The 20,576-nt window shown below is 46.4% G+C and overlaps 9 protein-coding genes across 9 annotated transcripts; 5 read left to right on the forward strand and 4 right to left on the reverse strand.

Annotated features, from left to right (window-relative positions):
• Positions 1-1,511: 1,511 nt before the first annotated feature.
• Positions 1,512-1,904, forward strand: PUMCH_004782 (uncharacterized protein; the record flags this gene model as incomplete). Its single annotated transcript, XM_063023703.1, has 1 exon — positions 1,512-1,904. The coding sequence occupies one exon, from the start codon at positions 1,512-1,514 to the stop codon at positions 1,902-1,904; it is 393 nt and encodes a 130-aa protein (XP_062879773.1).
• A 167-nt stretch (positions 1,905-2,071) lies between these two features.
• Positions 2,072-2,590, forward strand: PUMCH_004783 (uncharacterized protein; the record flags this gene model as incomplete). Its single annotated transcript, XM_063023704.1, has 1 exon — positions 2,072-2,590. The coding sequence occupies one exon, from the start codon at positions 2,072-2,074 to the stop codon at positions 2,588-2,590; it is 519 nt and encodes a 172-aa protein (XP_062879774.1).
• A 33-nt stretch (positions 2,591-2,623) lies between these two features.
• PUMCH_004784 (uncharacterized protein) lies at positions 2,624-3,733 on the reverse strand (the record flags this gene model as incomplete). The annotated part of the gene is made up of 1 exon (XM_063023705.1): positions 2,624-3,733. The coding sequence occupies one exon, from the start codon at positions 3,731-3,733 to the stop codon at positions 2,624-2,626; it is 1,110 nt and encodes a 369-aa protein (XP_062879775.1).
• Positions 3,734-7,374: 3,641 nt separating this feature from the next.
• On the forward strand, positions 7,375-7,911 carry PUMCH_004785 (uncharacterized protein; the record flags this gene model as incomplete). The annotated part of the gene is made up of 1 exon (XM_063023706.1): positions 7,375-7,911. One exon carries the CDS (start codon positions 7,375-7,377, stop codon positions 7,909-7,911), a length of 537 nt encoding a protein of 178 aa, XP_062879776.1.
• Positions 7,912-10,700: 2,789 nt separating this feature from the next.
• On the forward strand, positions 10,701-12,155 carry PUMCH_004786 (uncharacterized protein; the record flags this gene model as incomplete). Its single annotated transcript, XM_063023707.1, has 1 exon — positions 10,701-12,155. The coding sequence occupies one exon, from the start codon at positions 10,701-10,703 to the stop codon at positions 12,153-12,155; it is 1,455 nt and encodes a 484-aa protein (XP_062879777.1).
• Positions 12,156-12,434: 279 nt separating this feature from the next.
• On the reverse strand, positions 12,435-13,001 carry PUMCH_004787 (uncharacterized protein; the record flags this gene model as incomplete). The annotated part of the gene is made up of 1 exon (XM_063023708.1): positions 12,435-13,001. The coding sequence occupies one exon, from the start codon at positions 12,999-13,001 to the stop codon at positions 12,435-12,437; it is 567 nt and encodes a 188-aa protein (XP_062879778.1).
• A 532-nt stretch (positions 13,002-13,533) lies between these two features.
• Positions 13,534-16,368, reverse strand: PUMCH_004788 (uncharacterized protein; the record flags this gene model as incomplete). The annotated part of the gene is made up of 1 exon (XM_063023709.1): positions 13,534-16,368. One exon carries the CDS (start codon positions 16,366-16,368, stop codon positions 13,534-13,536), a length of 2,835 nt encoding a protein of 944 aa, XP_062879779.1.
• Positions 16,369-17,329: 961 nt separating this feature from the next.
• Positions 17,330-19,186, forward strand: PUMCH_004789 (uncharacterized protein; the record flags this gene model as incomplete). Its single annotated transcript, XM_063023710.1, has 1 exon — positions 17,330-19,186. The coding sequence occupies one exon, from the start codon at positions 17,330-17,332 to the stop codon at positions 19,184-19,186; it is 1,857 nt and encodes a 618-aa protein (XP_062879780.1).
• Positions 19,187-19,382: 196 nt separating this feature from the next.
• On the reverse strand, positions 19,383-20,363 carry PUMCH_004790 (uncharacterized protein; the record flags this gene model as incomplete). Its single annotated transcript, XM_063023711.1, has 1 exon — positions 19,383-20,363. One exon carries the CDS (start codon positions 20,361-20,363, stop codon positions 19,383-19,385), a length of 981 nt encoding a protein of 326 aa, XP_062879781.1.
• Between the last annotated feature and the right edge of the window lie 213 nt (positions 20,364-20,576).

Here is a 20,576-nt window from a genome sequence, read left to right on the forward strand (position 1 = left end):
AATTTGGCGGCCGCAGCCGTCCCATAGCGTGTACATGATTGGCCGAGGGGACTGGTTGAGAGGTGAGAAATGTGGGAAGTGGATGGGAATTGGGTGGGAATTGGGGGGTTTATATATTTCTGTCCGGATAAGAGGGTGGCGTTATGAGCACTGGCGGTTGGTATTTTTTGGGTGGGGTTGGTGGGTCGTTGATTGGTGGTTGGTGGGAGCCTCTAGGTGGTGGCACGGAATGTGTACTCGGTGCTCGGTTAATTAGTGAGTATAGTGAGCGAGGGTCTGTTTGCGTGGGTATATGATAATTTATGATAGTCATTGCATTTTTTTTTTCTTTTGTTTCTTTTATTGAAATTGTTTTTTTTGTTCTTGTTTATGAGTGTTTACGGTATTCTACATTTATCTTTGTATCTATTTGGCTGTGTGTATGTGTCGTGGGTAACACTGGACATATGTACATCCATGAAGTTTGTACTTTTATTTGTGAGTATTTGATACTGTGATGACAGGTATTCATGAGTATTATTTGGTTTGTCCCTAGCCACATCTACATATCTCCATCAGTATATGTACTAGTATGTATCTTCATCAGTGTTTTTGTATGTCTGATCATGAGTATATACTTGCATGTGTCACACATTATGTATTTCCGAAAAGACTCGTTCTTGAGCATGCATGTGAGGAAATTGTGCCTGCAAGCGTTTGGTGGTTTCGAAACTGTATTCGTAAGTGAAGTCTACGGAATTGTTCGATCCTCGGTATATCGTAGAATTGCTTAGATCTAACATTTGAAGTATCTGTTTCTGCTCAATTTCTATTCTCATGATGTTGGATCCCGTCTATGTGTTGTTTTGAGTGAATTATGGGTCTTCGTTGTGGGTGCAAACGGAACGAGCCGTGTTCTTAACTTGCTTTGTCATGGCGGCGAAACAATTTGATGTCTCGATAAATTACATCGGAGAATTATCTCAGTTTTTTGATTTGGCTCAGGGTCGAGGTATGTGCCCCTGGCTTTACTATATTTGTCCAGTAGTAGATTCAACAATGGTATTACAAACACACTATCACAACAGAGGAACTTCAAATTTCCTCGAGGTCCTGAAGCTTCTGCCAACATTCCATTTCTCACAACCCCAAAAAACTAAGCTACAACACTTTGCTCCCCATTGAAGACTTACACATTTGCCCCTACGAACTCTACTGGCCACGAAATCCAAAAATATTTGAGACCATTCCATACCCTAAAAATTACCTTCTCTCAACTTGCCTCAATTTACAAAATGGATCGTTTCGATTGACAGGTCGCCAAAATATCCACACATCCATCTCACCACTCGGAACAAGCAATCACCAGATCTAATCTACGTACTCAAGCTGCAACTTACCCCAAACTTAGCAAAAACAATTCCCAAATTTAAACATAAAAAATCTTCCGTCTTCAAATTCTCACCGTTTCTCCCAAACCATAACCACTACTCCATATCCACCTCTACCAATCACCAACTACTAACTACAAAATGGCCAATCTCGGAAGCAGAGTGTTCAGAGGAAAAAAAGACCAGGAGGCCTACGACAAGAGTCTCGCAGGCAAATACATGAAACTCCTTAAAAAGAACCACTTCTTATACTTCGGGCTCCCCTTCATGTTGAGTATTGTTGCCGGCTCGATCTATCTCCAGAAATTCACCGCCGTCAAGTGGGAAAGATTCGATGAGAAGTACAAGCAGATCAGCGAGAAAGAAATGCTTTCTGTCATCGAAAACAGACGCTCGTTCGACGAAAAGGACGATTTCTACAGGCTCCAGGGTCTTTTGAACGACCACAAGGACGACATCAACGACGACTACGAGATTGTGCGTGTAGGCAGAAAAAAGGAGGACGAGCCTGTTTGGTGGAGACCTGGCTCGTAGGATTTCTGGGGGATTTCATTGTAATGCTCTGTCTTGTGTATTAAGGGCCTCAAAACGACGGGTTCGTAGAGTTAAAGGAAATTTCACAATGGAAATTTTTGACAAATCAAGATTCGAGAATTGCTACCGATCCGTGAATTTTGATCTCTTGAGCTGCAGTTCCGACAATGGCCCATTCCCACCTTATCTCCGTATTTGGTGAGGCGATGATCATCGCGAAATTCACCCACCACCAAATGGTTTCTTTCTCCTGCGAGGTGTGCAACGACACCATCATCAAGAAAAAATTGGACCAGCACAAGCAAAGATGCAGAGGAGCTTATTTCACATGTATTGACTGTTCCACTACTTTCCAAGGTTCGGACTACAAGAGCCACACCCAGTGCATTTCTGAGGCAGAGAAGTACGAGAAGGCCTTGTACAAGGGAAAGAAGTCTAAGCCCGCTCCAAAGCAAGAACCTAAGAAGGAAGAACCTAAGAAGGAAGAGCCTACAAAGACAGAAAAGCTGTCCAAAAAGGAAGACAAGCTGCCAAAGAAGTCCTCCGTGGACTTGTCCCAATTCTCCTCGGGACCCTTGTATAAAGTGATCAAGACCATTTCCAAGGACGCCAAGCTCGACAAGAAGGACGTTTTGAAGAAGTTGCAGGTCAAACGGATCAACGGCGAGCTCACCCTTACTTTGTAAATATAGAAACAATATGCATTAAAATGGTTACATTCATCGTGACCTCCCGCTCTTATTAAGTGCCTTACTCAACTTGCATGAGAATTGCAGAAGCGTGTTGAACGGAAATTTTAGGTTGTCGCGCAAGTATGCGGGCAAATGCTCCTGGACCTGTTCGGCGTGCTTGTTTTTCTCCTTCTGCTCCGGGTCTGACGTTGGAGTTTTCATGGCCTTGAGGAACAGGGGGATGTAGGTAACTTCCGCCGTCAGGTCGTTCTGGCGCTTGATCACCAAGCGGTACTCGATGGTGAGGTGGGGGAGGCCGGGCTCTTTGCCTGTATCTGTCTGCCGTATGTCGAAATAGAACTTTTCCTTGTCTTCCTCGTAGTTGATCACTCGTGCTCCTGTAAGTAGTTCGAGCATGTCAAAGGTAAACGAGATTGTTTTCAACTCCTGCTCCATATCTTTCGGATCGATCATTGCGGCCGCGGCCTTATTTTTCCGTATTGGCAGTTCATACGCTGCTTGGTGTGCTCTTTGTGGTGTAGACATCATCCGCGAAGCACCTATTCTACTACTCTGTAGCTCTCGAATCTGGCTTGCAAGTGTGTCAATGGTATCCTGCTTCATGAGCAACTGCTCCTGAAAGTACTTGTTTTCTTTCTCGAGCTGGGCGATGCGCTCGCGGGTGAGATCTCTGTATTCACTGAACGCCTGGTCCTGTTGTGTGTAGACGAGTCTAGTCATGATTTGAGCGAGTTTTTCCAGCGAGTCGATGGACATTATTTCTTCTTCGGTGATGGCCGGGCCGTTTGCAGCCACGCTAGCAGTTTCGTTGGCAGTTGTGGCGGCTGCAATTGCCTTTTTCTTATTAGGTTTGAGACCGCGTTGTTTCTTCTGCAGTTGGCCCTCAACTGCCGCACCGGACCCATTTTCGGGCGAAGTCGACCCTTCGCCATCGTCAGTCGACGACTTGCGAGCTTCTGGAGTAGGACTGAGGTTCTGGTCCCTTTTTGGCCGGCCTCTTTTCTTAGGGGTATTTTTCGAGGAAACCAGCGCCAGCTGAACCTTTTTCGATGCCGTTTTTCGTCTGGGGGATCGGCGGACGGCTGCTCCATCCTGCAGCATGTTTTCCTCGGGGTTTGTTCGCTTGAGTCTGCCCATTTGACGTGGTTTGGTGAATCTGGAGGTGTTTGTTTGGGTGTGTGTAGAGGCGGTGAGATGGGGAAATACAGAGGAAGGGTGATTTGTCGGATTTGGAAGAAAAGTGCCTTTTAGAGAAGTTGGAATTGATTTGGAGCAGTTTTTGAATTCAGTTCTCTTTTAGTGGTGTCTGAATGTGACCCAGGATCATGTGGAACTGGATAGTAGAGGACAGTGGGAGAGTTCCGATTGAGCTGTAGCAGGTATCAAAGTTGGTGGAGATCTTCTGAAATGAATGTTATTTTGTTTGTGATGGAACTGAACAATTTTTCGGCTTCCAATTGGGTCTGATCGAGCGGGAAGAATAGGTCCAAGCTTTAAACTATGACTCCAAATTTGAAGAACGAGATCGACACCGTTAGCCAGTAAAGGTTGAAACGTCAAATTGACGGGTAGATGCTTGGAAAAACAAATTGGTTGATTCGAGCGCTACGGTGATTCAAACTATCATAGGTTGCAAAGAAGCTTAAGCTTTGAAAGAAACGATGGCATTTACAATTCAGAACTTCGACTTGATGATGCCTATATCAATGAACGGCAAAATTGATATCCATCGGCTAGGCTTCTTTCTTCTTCGTGGTTCGAACTGTTCAGTTGTTTTGCACTCAAGAACAAGAATATTTCCTCATGCCACTCGATTTGTTTCTACAATTTATTCGACACTGGCCACTACGAAACACAATAAAGCGAGAAATACGCACCTACGGAGGTAACTTTCTCAGTGATGAGTGCTTATGGTGTAAATACAGTGCCAAAGTGGTTTGTGCCGAGGAGCAGTGAATACTCAATCGATCAAAATACTAAACTCTTGTTGAACTCGAAACGCCATGGTCCTACGTTCTAGTCAATACCACAGCGCCTTTACAAGAAGCATGTAACTGAGCGAATCACTAGACTCTACGACGCATCTGTACAAACTCACTTCCACCTTTCGATGCTGGTTATCAACACGGAATCGTGTAATTACCTCCGTTATCGTTATCAAAAATTGACGCTATCTCACCATTGACAAATAAATATTGCTGTTCTGGACCAACATGGCTGGTGAAATTAGCAGACATCAAAACCACCGAACCAGCGAAACAAGGGTCCAGGTGAGACCAAAAGTGCGAAACAGCGCTGTGAATCTAGCCGGCAGCCTTAAACCTTATTTTATGAGGTGAGGCGTTTTTTTATCTCAAATTTTCAACCTTATTTCTTTTGACGTGCGATAGTGCATTTCTTTCACAGTCCGTGATCTGAGTTTGCCAAACAAAATTCGATTACTCAAAAACACAGGTCTCTTCAGAATCTCAGACATCAACGTTCTTCCGGTTTCTTCAATTCCACAATAGACTACTGGTGAGAGATTTTCCCACCAATTACCCAACCACCATGCACGTAATCAACCCAATGCGGCAAGTCTCATAGTGCATGCATAGCCGCCGTACATCCAGCCAACCAACATAAAGCAATGACGTCAAAACCTGGAAAAAAACTGGGGCGGGCAAGTATTTGTCTCAAAACATGCCCAATTTGTGTGGTGGATTGGTATCGGGTGCCAAGACACATCGAGGTTTAGAAACAGCGTTGGGATGTGACGCTGCGTAGGTAAAGTTGCGGCAATTGAGTGCATTTTTGAGAGATGCAAGAGTTGGGGTCTTAGGACAATCCGCATATTTGAGGAAGTTGTAGGATATCTAAAAAGAGTTCTTGTGGCATTTTGTATATGTCTAATGACATTCATACATAGGACACATTCACATGAACATTGACCTGAATGTCTATCTAGACGATAACGGAAACAAACAATTGCGTAGACAAACATTTACGTAGACGGACATTTACGTAGACAAGCATAATGTACTCATTCATTGTGCGCCCATCAATTTCATATCAGTCTTATGCCATATCATAGTACATTCACAGACTTTAAACCTACGCTTCACAAGCATACCTACACAACCTCAAATGTAAAATGAAAGATACTTGCATAGTGTAGCACATACACAAGCACACAGTAATCCTAGATGTTTAGCACAGCCACGTAGATACCGGCTGAACTAGGGAATGAGCGCTACGGAAAACACAAACAGATGTCATCATGATAGCAAACATGCCAATCAAGCGCCATTTTCTATGTTTATCTTCCCTCAGCATTATAGATCTGATGGTCCACCTTCCCTAATCTAACATTCCCTTGATACCACCTCCACGATCTAGACGGCAAAGAGAACGTGCCAGCTGCAACAGAATAGGGGAGTGTCTGCAGAGGAACATAAAAGAAATTTTAGTGTTAGGGGTCAACTGCACATTCCAGCTGTTCAGGTCCATCTTGAACATTCCACACCAAACAGCCGCGGCGACAGTAAATGAGCCCTAAAGCTTATTTCTTTGCAGACAACTACGCCAGACTCTTCAATAACCATCTGCCTATGATAATTTGGTTTGAATATTTAATTATAGTAGCAACAAGTATTAATAGCACCACGAGTCTCCTGTAGTGTAGGCATAAATGCGTGGTGGGAAATGATTGTACTGAATTGCAGCTACAGTCCAAACAAAAAACAATAACAAAAACAGAAACTTCACATCCAGACCCTGAGCATCCAACCACACCATGATTGCGACTCTCTCATTTTGACTTCATTGGTCTGCTTTTGGCTCCATTTGTCTACATTTATCCCCATTGGGCTTCCTTGGTTTGTTCCCGTGGGGGCACATGCCCGAGGCCCTAGGCCATGGGGAAATGAGCCAGTAGCAACGCACCCAGTGGCTTTCCTGCAGTCCGCAACCTCATTGCTCTCGGTATCAGTTGATGGCGGCATCGGGCCAGGCGATGCTCTTCGCATCTCAGTTGCCTTGAATAGAAAAAGTAAAACAATGCGGAATGTGTCCGCGTGCAGTACCTGCATCCTGGGCCAGGGCCCGTAACGACAATGGAAACATCTCTCCAGTTCTCTCAAGACAATAGTAGAGGGTGAGAGGTGACAAAAATTCTTGGACAATTGTGCCAATCCTTCCAAGGAAGTAACTTAAGAGAAATGTGTCAAAGACGTCAAAACTTTTCCAAGCTTGAAATGATTATTTTCTCTCCTAATATCCCCTATTGTCGTTCGTTCCAACCAACCAACCAACCAATAATCAATAACACGTAGTGGCAATACACTACAGCACGCCCTGAGGTCCCCCAATAGACGGCTCCTGCAGGGCCTTGAAAACACCGCCACTTTCAAAGCGCATTCGAATTTGGGCTGCGTCCTGCCTGCAGACCGCGACAATAGTGCTGCAGAATCCTGCAGAGACGCTGAGACGTGTGCATTGAAGGCAACCTTAAACCTGCAGTCTATTGCATGCAGGTATCGCTGGGGGATGTCCATCTAGCCATCCAGAGACAAAAAATGAAGGTGCATTGGTGAATATGGGGTCTAATTAGACAGTCTAAACCCTGAAGTAATTTAAAAAAAGTGCAAACCATAAACTGGCCGCCGCTTTATTTCTTGTAGAGATTTTTGTAAAACGCCTACCCCTGTCGACCGTTGTATTCGGTTCCCCCCTCCCCTATGTTTGTTTCTTTTTCCCGGTGAAGATGGCGGAATCGCACTTTTTTCCGGACTGTATCTATGAGTCAAGTTGATTTGCGTACCCTGCTTGCATGTAGTAATTGCCTCATCTCGTATCTGCACACCGCTCTCCTGAAAGTTATAAAAGGACCTGGGATTTCCCCTGCTCTAAGTTTTTCTTCTCTATCTACTGATCAATTGTCACTCGCTATAATGCAATTCTCTACCGTCGCTGCTATCTCTGCTTTGTCTGCCACTGGTTTGGCTGCTTACGTCAACACCACCGTTGTCTCTAACGTTACCGTCACTGGCTACACCACCTACTGCCCATACGCTACCGTTGTCACCATCACCAAGTGTGAGGACGTCTGCAAGCCAACTGCTATCACCGTCACTGGCCCAACCACCTTGACCATCACTGCTCCATGCATTGTCCCAACCACCAAGGTCGTCCCAGCTACCTCCACCGTCCCAGCCACCTCCGCTGCTACCACCAAGACCACCGTCGCTTCTGTTTCTACTTTCGCTGCTGGTGCCGGTAAGCAAGCTGCTGGTGTTGCTGCTGGTGTTGCCGCTGTTGCCGCTGCTTTGTTGTAAGTTTTTTGAACCTTGAGTTTTTAGCCCATGCTACGTGTTAAACATTTAAATTAATAAACATTCAACAAATATCTTTTATTGTAGACTCTTGTTTTATTCATTATTCTATTCTTTTCCCTACGAACATTCTCTAGTGCCCCTTCAACGGCCAACTTAATTTTTCCTCCCATTCCGTCCTGCACCGAGAAAACTTAAATCCCTCAACTTAACTCCCCATGCATCCCCTCTGATATTATCTCCCGCTGCCACTCAATATGTGGACTGCATATTGTCATATGGAGGTGTGCATGTGGCCCCCGCCAACCGCGTCAACTATATTTGTCGGCAGGATGCGTCTTACTTCGCTCTATCTGTTTGTTATTGTTTCCGTTGTTTGTTTGGATTTGACGATCTCAGAGGGTATATTTCCAATTTGGACAAAATTTGTTTCAGGTCGCTGTTTCAGATATCTGTTTCATGACCCCATCGAATTCGATTTCTTCGGTCTCCGAGTTTTCGGCCAACGGTCGATCTAGGGTTTCCAATAACGCAATCTGACATCGGTTCTGGGTGCAAATGCTAGACCCACTACAAACACATATTGAGAGGAAGCGGTCTTTGATAGTGTAGGTTATGGCGTCTTCGTATTATTAATTCTTAGTATGGTAATTTTTCCAGATTTGCCGAGATCTGCAGGGTCCAGACGTCACCCGTGTTTTCGTAAATCCACAATTCTATAGACATCTCGTAAAAGTCAGAGAATTTGAATGTGCCTTTAAAAATCGGGCAAAGAAAAATAGGACATTTCGATTGTAATATTGAACTTGTACAGGTGTCTGAATTCGAACCTCGTTTCTGATTCTTTCGAGTTTCTTCGCTGTGTTCATGGTCATTCTGTTGTAGGATTTGCGTTGGAGGGCCAGCCACGGTTGCAAATGGAGGTGACAACACCAATTTAATTTCTGTCACATGTGTTAAAAGTGAAAATTTAGTTTCATTTCGTAAAATTTGCGCTGGATTCGACGAAGGCGAGCTTTGCTTATGATCGTGCTTGTTTCATGGACATCATCGGTGCTCTCGTACATGACTACCCAAAATCAAGTATAACCACAAATTTGAGAAGCGTTTTTGCAATGAATTTCTCTATTATATAGACAGAGTGTTATGGAGTTATAGGACTACTGATAATGGGTTCTGAGAGGTTCTCTGGGCGACAAGCTAACCTACAAATTCTACATCTTCTTTGGGTTCCCTCAATTGATAACCGTTATAGATTCGAAGAAATGATATCATGTCTAATGACGGAAGGTCTGTTTCTGGATTGAGTATCACCTACACTTAGCTTGTTCAAAACTCGCCAGAAAGTCTATTTATCTCAATTGGAAACCTCCCCAAACTTGATTAAAGCGTTTGCATCACTTCTGAATGATTGATTTTCTTCAAACACAAAGATGAAAGAGTTTTACTAGTCCAAGAAGGATGCGCATCGACTCAGGCCCTAAAACCTTGTGATCTTTATCATTTTCTCGGACGCCTCTATGATCACAAGAAACTTGAACATCGGTTTCTATCCAAACAAAATGCACACACTTTCTTGGCATAAGTGTTCCTGGATTCATCGTCAAACAGAAGTTAAATGACTCCTATCATTATTCAACATGAATTCAGTTGCGAGACACTGAATGAATCCCATTTTGAAGTAAGCTCAGAAGACCTTGGCTCTTATTAAATGCATTTCATAAGAACTACAAAGTTCAGAAATGTTGCAAGAAAGTCAGTCTAGTACTGATTAAGGTTGAAATTAGAGGATCCAAGCCAATACTCAAGCTTTTAACACACACATTTAGGGCCGAGGCTATGCTGTATCCTCTGTCATCAAAAAAACCTCTTCGCTTCGAGTAGGTTTGAGTCAACTCTTCGATGCGTCTCCAATTCAAGATTAAGGTTCATGACTGAATTTTTCCTACTCGCGGACACTAATGTTATGTCAAATGTTTATAATCCCTCAAATACTGAGAGCTTAGGCTTTGTATGGGCATGTATCACTCCTCGAGGTCATTGGTCAAATGCAGAGCAAAAGTGTTTACTATTAAGATAAATAATTAAACATTCGCAGAATTTGCGTCGCTCTGATTCAATCGTGAACTGAGCTCTCTTATGTTTCTGGGCGTACTTGTACCCTTCAGTTCTGGCCAGGAATTGCACCCGATTAGGACCAAAAAAAGCATGATCTTAGCAATGGGTCCAAGCACATACATGAAAATTCTATGTACTGTCGAATTTGTGACTATTTCTCTTCCAGATGAGAAGAGTCCCATATTGTAGATATTTGAAGCGTCTCTTCAATTCAAACGACTGTTCTTAAACCCACGATTCCCAAGTGGAACCAGAAAAGAACGTACCAATTAGTTTGTAACATAGAACAAGTTTACTATTTTTTTTTTTATTGTAGTATTTGTTCTGAATCCAGACGAACTTCGCTACCACCACAACCCAAGAAACATGTAAAAGCAGTAAAACTGTTAGTTCATACATCAATCAGTCTTTAAAACAAAAGAAACAGAAAGATCGAACTCAGTTACTAACGTAAATTCAATTTTCTCTTTCCCATCTCAGTCTATTGATCCGAAACAAAACGTGAGAAACACAATCCCAAACGCGCAACGTTTCCACCAACAGTCATCCAAAAAATCCAAAAAATAAAAGTCTGCGTAAAGTTTCTTAAAAAAATCTAGATTGTCCAAACACCTCATCTCATCACTCCCTCAACCCCACATTCACTCAGCTCAACTACTCCAGACGAACCAATAATGTCGTTTTCGTCGCTGGTCTACCAGAAAAAGCTAGAAGCGCTTCAGGACACACAGGAATCCATCGTCTCCATCTCGCAATGGCTGCTTTTCCACCACAGACACTGCAAAGAGCTCTGTGAGCTCTGGGCCCAATACATCACTTCAGAAGACCCCAGTCTAAACCTGAAAAAGAAGCTCGCACTCTTCTATTTGTGCAATGACGTTGTGCAGCAGGCAAGACATAAGCGGAAGCCCGAGTTTGCCGAGGAGTTTTCCAAGTTGTTGCCGAATATTCTCCATAAGATCTATCCGACCATGAATCCGTCATTGCAACCCAAATTGGAACGATTGGTGGGCGTGTGGGAACAGCGGGCCATATTCACGAAAGTAGATATTCAAAACATGCGCCTGGCGATCGAGCTGCTGAAGAATGGCCAGGAGTTCCTGGCCCTGGGCGACGATCTTCAATCTAGTAAAACGAACCAAGCACTGGCCCTGGCGCCCATCGCTACGGATTTGGTCCATTTGAACGACCTTTACAACCACCTACAGAGTGTTCTTTCCACAGCATCTTCTAATCTATCTCAAGTGGGCGTTCAGTGTAAACAGTATTTACCCCAAAACCCAGAGAATCTGGACAACCTTCCGCTGCCCAATGTGTACATTACCAAGCTTAATGTTTTGGAGAAGCTCTGCAACATGACTACGAAGAATTTAGAGGAGGCGCTGAGCGTGCGCAAAAATATCATTTCCGTCTTGGGCAACCTTTCCAATCTACTCAATGATGGACTTGCAGCAGACGACACCAAGCTCAACATCATTGCACAGCGTCTCGAACGATTGAAGTCTACGAAATCGGAGCTCCACGAAATGTTGGGCACGTCTCCCGAACCGGAGGCTCCTGAGACTGAGATGGATGAAGAGGAGGAGCCATCGCCTGTCTTCGAGACATCGGCTCAGGAAGACGACATGTCTATTCCAACATATGTCGACTCGAGTGATAGTGACGATAATTCTGAGCGTTCGCACGCTTCGATCAACCGTGGCTTGAAGAGACGTCGCCTGTCTGGTGAGGCAGATATTTCGGCGTCTGCCCTTTCAACGACACCGAAGTCTACCAAAAAAACTGTTGCGTTTTCGGAGGACATACAGGTCAAGGAGTTTACACGAGATGAGCAGTCCAATTCGATACAAATCTTGCGCAGTGAGAATGAGTCTGATGATGAGGAGCTGACAGAAACCAATGGTTACGACTTCAACGATAGTGAAAGGCAAGAGTTCGAAAGACACCACAAAGACGATCTTGAGTTAAGACACGAACGCCAGCTGGAGTCTGAAGACGATTCATACGATCCTTCGTCGCTTGGGGGTTCTGGCACCAACGGTCATTCAATGGAAAGTGGAGATGTAAACGGCGAGAACAATAGCCAGCCCAACTCCGGGCTTCTCAGTCTATTGTCCAAATTGTCATGAGGAGCCACGATGTTGTCGTAGTTCTATGGCGTGATGGAATTCAACTTGTATTGATATTTATATTTTTTACATCGTGACGATGGCCCAACGAATACAGGCCGACGAAGTATATACACTTTTTTTTCAAAGCTTGGTAAACAATTCAACTAAGATGCATTTTCAGTAATAAATAATTATGGGTCTATGAACATGGATTAGGGATGCAATTATGAAGGCCAGCCGTCTAGACGATGATAAGACGAAGTGAATAGAAAGGAGCTAATTAGATGAGACCTGCGATCAATTAAGAAGCTGATAAATGGTGCTGGTGCTTTTGTGACTAGAACTCTCAGAGCTCTTACTCTTGTGGCTGGAACTTTCAGAGGTCTGGCGAGAGATTGGCTCCAACATCTCTTCACTCGGCGACTTGACAGTGGAGTCGGAGCCCGGTTGCGAATCTCGCGAAGCTTTCGTTTGCCGCCGCGTGATTTTTTTACGTGGGCGGTAGGAACAGTATTCCTCGCTGGAAACACAGTATTCACACTCGGGGAGGTCTCTGGAACACTTCTTCTTATACTTCCGGCAGCGGTCACAGCTGAACCTGGACTTGGAATTATTGTTTCGTTCAAGTTCAAACGTGCGGAGCGACTGCCGATACAAGTTTAGATCCGAGACCGATGCAATGGGGATTTTCTTCTTTCGGAAAACAAACATCAGACCCTCCACCTTCCCCGTCGATTCGAATTTTTCCGCCGACTTGGGGCCGAGCTGAATTGTGTCCACATACTGAGATATCTGAGGAATATCCTTCACTAGTTTTACAAACGGATCGCATGGCTCCAGCTGTTGGTCATGGTTAGAATTCATGAAACAAAAACAGAGCCGCCGACAGTAGCCGCGGGGCAGATGGCGAAAAAAAAGAAGGCTTTTTCTGGCGAGTATTGCAATACTACCTTTATAACTTTGTTCCAGAAAAGAAGAAAAAATACTGCAAATGACGTTCCCAGTCAACAGTTATATATCCAGGATCAATAAAGTGTGGTGTGTGCCAGGGGCACACCAATTTGAAAACGGATAGACGCTTCAGAAAATGGGGCACAGGAAAAGGTGCCTTTTGGCAGGAAAATGGTGGCGATTGCAAACCCGACAGCCAGAAGGCTTCCAGATCTAGTCGCCATGCACCTCAGCCATAGCTAAGAAAAAAAAAAGTACATGGCCGGGTGGCGAGCCCTGATTCCCGACTAATGCCCCCCTTCCTCTTACATATGAACGACTTTTCTTCTTCGAATCTGAGTCACCGGTTAAATCATCCCTTCTGGGGGTGAGGTCCTGGTTGTGTACCCAATTGCAAGTTCGATAGCACCGGGCCATCCCATCCATTCTGCAGTATAGGCAGGTTTCATCTGCATGGAAGTCTGGTTACGAAGTTTTTGATTTGGCACCACGCGCGGTTTAGCCCCGGCTGCGTTTGCATCTTCGTCCAGCAACTATAAGAGCGGATAGGTACAAATGGCCTCTGTGCTCTGAGCGAATGTAGCTGCGAATACTGGCTCCAGAGCCGACTCCCCGTCTGGAAATTCTCCAACGTCCGAGGGGGCCGGGATGTGTCTGTGCAATACCATTTAAGAAATGGTGCGCCATGTCCAGGCACTACAACCGGCCTTACAACAGCCTCTTCAGCAGCCATATCAATAGCCATCGAGGCAGGCAGTTGATTGGTCTGCACAACCTTGTTTGCATCGTTCGAGACTTGCATGGAGAGGCTCTGCAAGGTCTTTCTGGGTGCAAAATGGCTCTGTTTGGAAATCGGATCCCCTATGCGGTTTGGCGGAAGCGGGCAGCCAAAGTCCGCAAAGTGGGCCTGAGTCGTGTCCAGTAGCTCCGAGTAGTCCACGTTGGTGCCCACGTAAAGCAAGTTGCGGGCACGAGTCATGGCCACGTAGAGGAGCCGGGAATTCTTATTGCCATATTCGGCGCCGCGGGCTGCCATGACGATACTCTCTTCGGCATCTGGTTGGATGGGCGCCAAACATTTATTCCATGACGAGATGACAGATCCCCCGCGGTGCTGCATGCCAAGAACAAACACAACAGGAAATTCAAGCCCCTTTGCAGAGTGGATGGTCGATACCTCGACCGAATTGCCTATTGCGGCGGGAACCTCACAGTCGTGCTTTTCGAGGAAATAGTCGACAAACGTCATGGAGCGTTGGTCGTCCAACGACCCGTACATCTGGTAGACATGGTGCAAGGTGTTGTTGAGGGACTGGAAGTGGTCGTCAACCTGCGCAGAACTGCCACTTTTCGCCGAGATTCGCTCGAGATACTCGCCGATTGGCTTGATTCTGGCCATTCGCCAAAAGCACTGCGCCAATTCGATCGGACCATAGGCCAAGGGCTTTTTCGGATGCGTTTCCATGACTCTGTCACGTTCGATTTGAACTTCCTTCAAGAATGCTTCGAGCAGTCGGAGTTGCTCCGGCCGGCCCTTGTAGATTTTGCCTAGCTCGGAGTTAGCGCCAATTTGATCTTTGCCCAATTGGTCTCGTAAATATGCTTCGAAGAAGTTGGGCGTTTTCCGCTGGTCATTTCTGTCAATACTTTCAATGCTCTGAGTGAAGAGCTTGGTGATCCTCTGGCTGGATCCGGTCTGGCTGTCGAGGATCTGCAATATTGCAATTAAGTCAAAGCTTGCATGCGAGTGTCCGCTAATTACTCCTGCAATGACTCTAAACACACCAAGCTCGGTATTGGGCCACTCGCTCACAGAACGCACCTTGTGGCTATAGATGCCCGCTCGGTCGCCAAGCACTTGCTGGAAATCCTCAACTTGCTTGTTTGTCACCCCCAATACTGCAATATCTCGGGGTTGGATTTCGCCGCCCAGAAGACAGAGCAACCGCACGATTTCATCGACGACGAGTTTGCTTTCTGCCTCGAAATCGTTGCAAGAATATACGATGGGTTGGACGGCTTGGCAGGTGAGCCGCAAGCTCTGAAGAGTAAATTCCTTTCTGTCGCCTGCACAGTCGGGGCTTTCCACAACGCCAACAGCTGCGTCAAGAATCGGCTGTGTGCATCGAAAAGATTCATTAAGTAATTTCTCCACAACGTGCATCTGCGGGAACGCTTGTTTGAGGTCAGCCACGTAGGATGAGGAGCTGCCCAAGAATTCGTAGATACATTGGCGTGGGTCTCCAGAGACGGTCAAATGCTTCAGCTGGCCGTACATGTCGTTCGTGGGATAGTTTACAATTGAGCGAATGGCGTCGAGAAGAATCGGGTGGATGTCCTGGAACTCGTCCACAATGACGACCTTATATTTCGCCACCTCCGGCACCAAGCACAGGTACGCCAGGTCCACCAACTCGGGCTCGCTCAGATTGATGGCCTCGTCAAAGGCGCCCGCTGTAGAGTCTAGTAGGCGGATCGCATCGTCAATGATATCATCGTACACCGTGAGACCGTAGCGCTGGAGGTAGTCCACCACCTGCAGCAAGTAGGCCGCGTTGATCTTGTAGCGCCGGGCGATTTCTTCCACGGACACGCGCTGGGAGATTAGGAGCGGCAAGAACTCGGCCATGCGCCGGGCGTTGACGAAGCCGTCGATCTTCTCGCCGCCCATGCGCACCAGCTTCTTCAGGAAGAAGTCCGCGAACATCAACATCGTTCTGGAGTTGGCCACGCGCGGCCGCGGCTCGTCGGGCGGTCTCCTCGAGTCTAAGAGCGATCCGCAGAACGAATGGAACGTGGAAACGGCCACCAACTGCTCCTTCTGCGCGCCCACGAGGCGTCGGAGCGACTGGCGCAACGCGTCCACAGACCGGTTGGCCATCGAGAGCACGAGAATTTCGTCTGGCTCGACTCCATCCTGGAGCATTTGTGCGATTCGGGCGATCAACGTGAATGTTTTGCCGCTGCCGGGCCCGGCACGCATGCTGAGGATTTCGCCCATGGCATAGGGGTAGCTGATGATAGCTTCTTGGGCGTCGGTGACCGAGATCTGCGCTTCTGTGATCGAGAGGGGCGAGATCTGGGGCTGATCTTGTTTTGATTCGGAGTTCGGCTCGGCGACCGGGACGTCGTTTTTCTCGCGGAAAAGCGGGTCGTTGGGTGCGGCCGGGGATTCTGGTGGCGGCTGCAGTTCGTCCATGGCGAATTGGGGTTCTGGGGACGAAACAGCGTGGAGATGAGTCTGGGGTAATGATAGTGGGACTTGGATATAGGCAAACATTGGGCGTGCAGATAGCGCGCGGTGGTTGGAAAATGTATGGGGAAAGTAGATGAACGTAGGTGATTAAAGGTGGGAAAAGTGGGGGTATTTATAGGGCAGAAGTGAGATTTTGTTGGTTTTCGATTTGCGGTTGGTTTTTTTTGTGATAGTTTAGATGGAGTTGTTGGTTTGGTTGGTAGGTATATCCCCAGATTACCACTACTACCACTACTACTACTACTGCTACTATCAGTATTTTATCACTGGTACTACTATTACTACTATCGCAAATACAACAACTGATACAAGTACTACTACTGCAACTACTACTATAACTGATACTACTACAACTAGTGATACCATCTGTAATACAATTATTAGTACTCTCACTACTATCGCAAATACCACAACTGGTAATACTATAACAACCAGAACTTCCATTACAACTGGGACTACTACTATCACCAGTACTACTACAACCACTAGTACTCGATTACTGTTATCGCCAGTACTACTACTATTATCGCCAGTACTATAACTGATACTAGTACTATTAGTACTCTACCACTAACACTGCGAGTTCTAGCACTACTGTGATTTATCTATCACAGCCGCTACAATCTTATCAGTATTAATTCCAATACTACTATCACTAGCGGTACTACAAATAGCACAGCCAGTAGATCCACTCCCATTACCACAACTGAACCTCCTAGTAATTCTACATCAACGTCAACTGGTCCAGTGTTGCTAGTTCTAGTTCAACCATACAATTGACAAGTTCTAGTTCAACCATACAATTGACAAGACTCAAGAATTGACAAGATACAACAATTGACAAGACTCAAGAATTGACAAGATACAACAATTGACAAGATACAACAATTGATTCATACTTGTTCTCCATTTCTGTCTAACGATCACTCATACACAATTGAGTGCTTCCAGAACACATTAATACCCTTCTGTAGCCCCTAAAATCATGAGCTTATCGTACCTCCAATCGCTTCTTCCCCTCGAAAACCTGGAACCATACACATCAGAATCGGAAGACGTTTTCGGCAACCTCTCCGACGCAGACTTGGGCGTCCTCACGGCACGTTTCCAGACGTTCCAGGACCTGCTTCCGCCGCTCAAAGCGAAACTCCAGCCTGTCGGCGACTTTCTCCACGAGTTCAATGCCAGCGTGGGCCAGTTGTCCCAGTCGCTCGCGGCTCTCCAGGCCCAATCGCAGGACTTGTCGCTGAATGTAGACTACCAGCGGAACATCGTAGAGAGACTCAATCCGATCTTGTTGGATCTCATGATCCCCCCCTCGGTGGCTGTTTCCATTGCCAGTGATCCTGTCGATGAGAAATGGATCGAGAACATCCGCTTCATCTCCGAGAAACAGCAGCTCATCCTGAAAATTAACCGAGACTCATCTTTCGAGCAGTACAAAAACACAAAGGCGCTCGAAGACTTGACAAGAGGCTTGGCCATCATCGAAGACAAAGCGGTCGAGCGGGTCCGTGACCATCTCATCAAACAAATCCGCCAGCTACGCCTGTCCGTCAAGACATCGTCCCAGGTGATCCAGGAGAGACTTCTGCGAGTAAAAGAGGCCTTTTCCTTCCTCAAGATGCGCCAGCCACAGTTGGCAAACCAGCTACAATTGGCCTACATCTACACCATGAAATGGTACTACACTGCTCGCTTCTCGAAGTACTTGTACTCTCTACAAAAGCTCAAGCTCAAAAATATCGATCTGCTGTTTGTTTTGGGCGGCTCAAATGACCATTCAGACGCAAAACCGGGGCTCTTTGGCTTCATGGACACAGGCACCGTTTCCCCTTCCGGAGCTGCTTCCAGGATCTCTCTTTCCGAGTACTTTCTGTCCGTTGACAAACGTATGTCCATTTTTTCCACCAGCGAAGACGAACAGGGCCGTAAATGTATCCCTTCACAAATTGCAGAAACAACTCCGTTTTCCTACTGGCTGGAGTTTCTCTTCAAGCAATGGTCGTACGCTTTGCTAGATAACATCATTGTAGAATATCTCTTCTTCGTCGACTTCTTCTATCAGGGTAGAGAGAAATTTGACCACGTGAATTCCTTGGACTCCTCCTCTTCATCGACGCTCCCTGCTATCGACTGGTGTCCATTTATGTTTGATGGGATTTTCAAAATTGGCCACTCACTCGCCAACTGGTTGGCGACCAGCTCCAACCAATCTCTCGGCGCTCGCCTCACAGCAACAGCAGCTGTAAAGGCCCAGTTTTCACCATCGGCTCCATGTGACAGCTATGCAATCTTGTTCATGATTCGAATCATACAAAACGCAAGTTTTGCTCTCCACAACGAATTCCATATTCCGGTAATGGACGAGTATCACAACTCCTTGATATTGCTTTTGTGGCCACACTTCACCAAAATCATTGATCTCAACTGCGAGGCTATTAAAAAGAACATATTGGGAACTCAGTCACACCGGACTTTGGCCAAAAGTCTTGCCCCAATTAACACAACGCAGCAATTCGCGCTGCTTCTTTCCGGCTTGCTCAAATTGGCATTTGTCCAAGAGATGGCAGAAGACAAGCAGGAGCAGATCCAGGGCGAACCAATATGCATGTCGATTGTGAGATTGCGCAATGATTACGAGAGTGCATTGACAAAGACGAGTCAACAAGTGTTTGGATCCAGCAAGGCCAAGGCGTCGCAGAGAGAGATGTTCCTATTCAATAATTACTTCTTGGTCACCACCATCTTGCGCAATGAATTCGAAAGCTCTCCCATCACATTTGTTCAGGAACAGGTGGAGCACTTCTCGATGCTTTGCGAAGCCTACAAGCCTAAATAGAAGGCTATATTAATGCTCTGATGCTCTGATGCTCTGTAACACATTGTCATGTAAGTCCGTTAATTAGAGCCCAAATAGAAGAATAATTTGACGTCCGCTATGTTTAGTATCCTCTATTTTGTATATTCCATGACATCCCATCGTAGTCCCTATTCACTATCTATTTGGCGACAACCCATTTGAGTCCCTTCAACACCTACTTGGCGACAAGCGCCAACTTGGCCAACATGCCGCACAACTGCAAATACGTCAGCACACCCTCCAAAACACGCATGTGCACGAAACCGATCTCCTTGATGACGTCCAACCGCGCCAGCTCCAGAATGCCAGGCAACGTCTTGGCCACCTTGAACGACAGCGTCACAATATCGATGGACGAGTAGCCCTTGTGCCACAACGTATCCAACAAGTCGATGGCGCCGTCGATGTTGTCGTCCAAGAGGCACAAGCTCAAGATCTTCTTGATGACGAACGGATGCGGCTGGTCTACAATCTTAAACACATTGACGTCGTCTACAAAGCCAAACCCGGCCACCGTGCTCTGCAAGTTGTTGATGGCCTGGCGCATGTCGCCCTCCGCGGTGAATATAAGCGCCTTGATGCCCTCCGAGTTATACTTGACCTGCTCCAACTTGGCGATCTCGAGCAACCGCAGCAACACCTGGTCGTCCGCGAGCTTGTTGTAGCGCAAGATGGCACACCGCGACTGGAGCGGCTCGATGATTTTCGACAGCTGGTTGCACGCAAACGCAAACCGCGTCGTGTTGGAGTACAACTCCATCGTGCGCCGCAACGCCTGCTGCGCGCCCGGCGTCATCGAGTCCGCCTCGTCCAAAATCACGATCTTGTGTCTGCCCGGCGGCAACGAAATCTTCGTTTGTGCAAACTGCTTGATTTTGTTCCTGACTACATCGATGCCTCTATCGTCCGAGGCGTTCAATTCCAACGTCGCCTGCGCATAGAGGTCTTTGCCCAAGAGCTCGTATGCCAAGCAGTGGATGGAGGTGGTTTTTCCGATACCGGGAAGGCCCAGGATGATCATGTGGGGCATGTTTCCGTCTTTTACGATGAGTTTGAGGCGCTCGATGGTTTCCTCGTTGCCGACGATGTCGTCGAGTTTGTGGGGGCGGTACTTTTCCACCCACGGGAGTTCTAGATTGAGCGCGAAGTTCGACATTGGGATGGGATTGTAGTTGGAGTAGGTTTTGGATCTGAAACAGGTTTTGGATCTGAAACACGGAGGGGGTTAGGTGCAGTAGCGGGTGGTGGGAGGTGGGAGACGTGACAGGTGGGGGGATTTGGGAAAGGGGGTTCGTATTATGGGGGCAATATGATGTGCTTTTTTTGGGGCAATATGAGGGTGCTTTTTTTTGGGCGGAAATGGTGTGTT

The sequence above is a fragment of the Australozyma saopauloensis genome, chromosome 6, assembly GCF_035610405.1.
Source record: "Australozyma saopauloensis chromosome 6, complete sequence".
NCBI classification, from domain to species: Eukaryota; Fungi; Ascomycota; class Pichiomycetes; order Serinales; family Metschnikowiaceae; genus Australozyma; species Australozyma saopauloensis.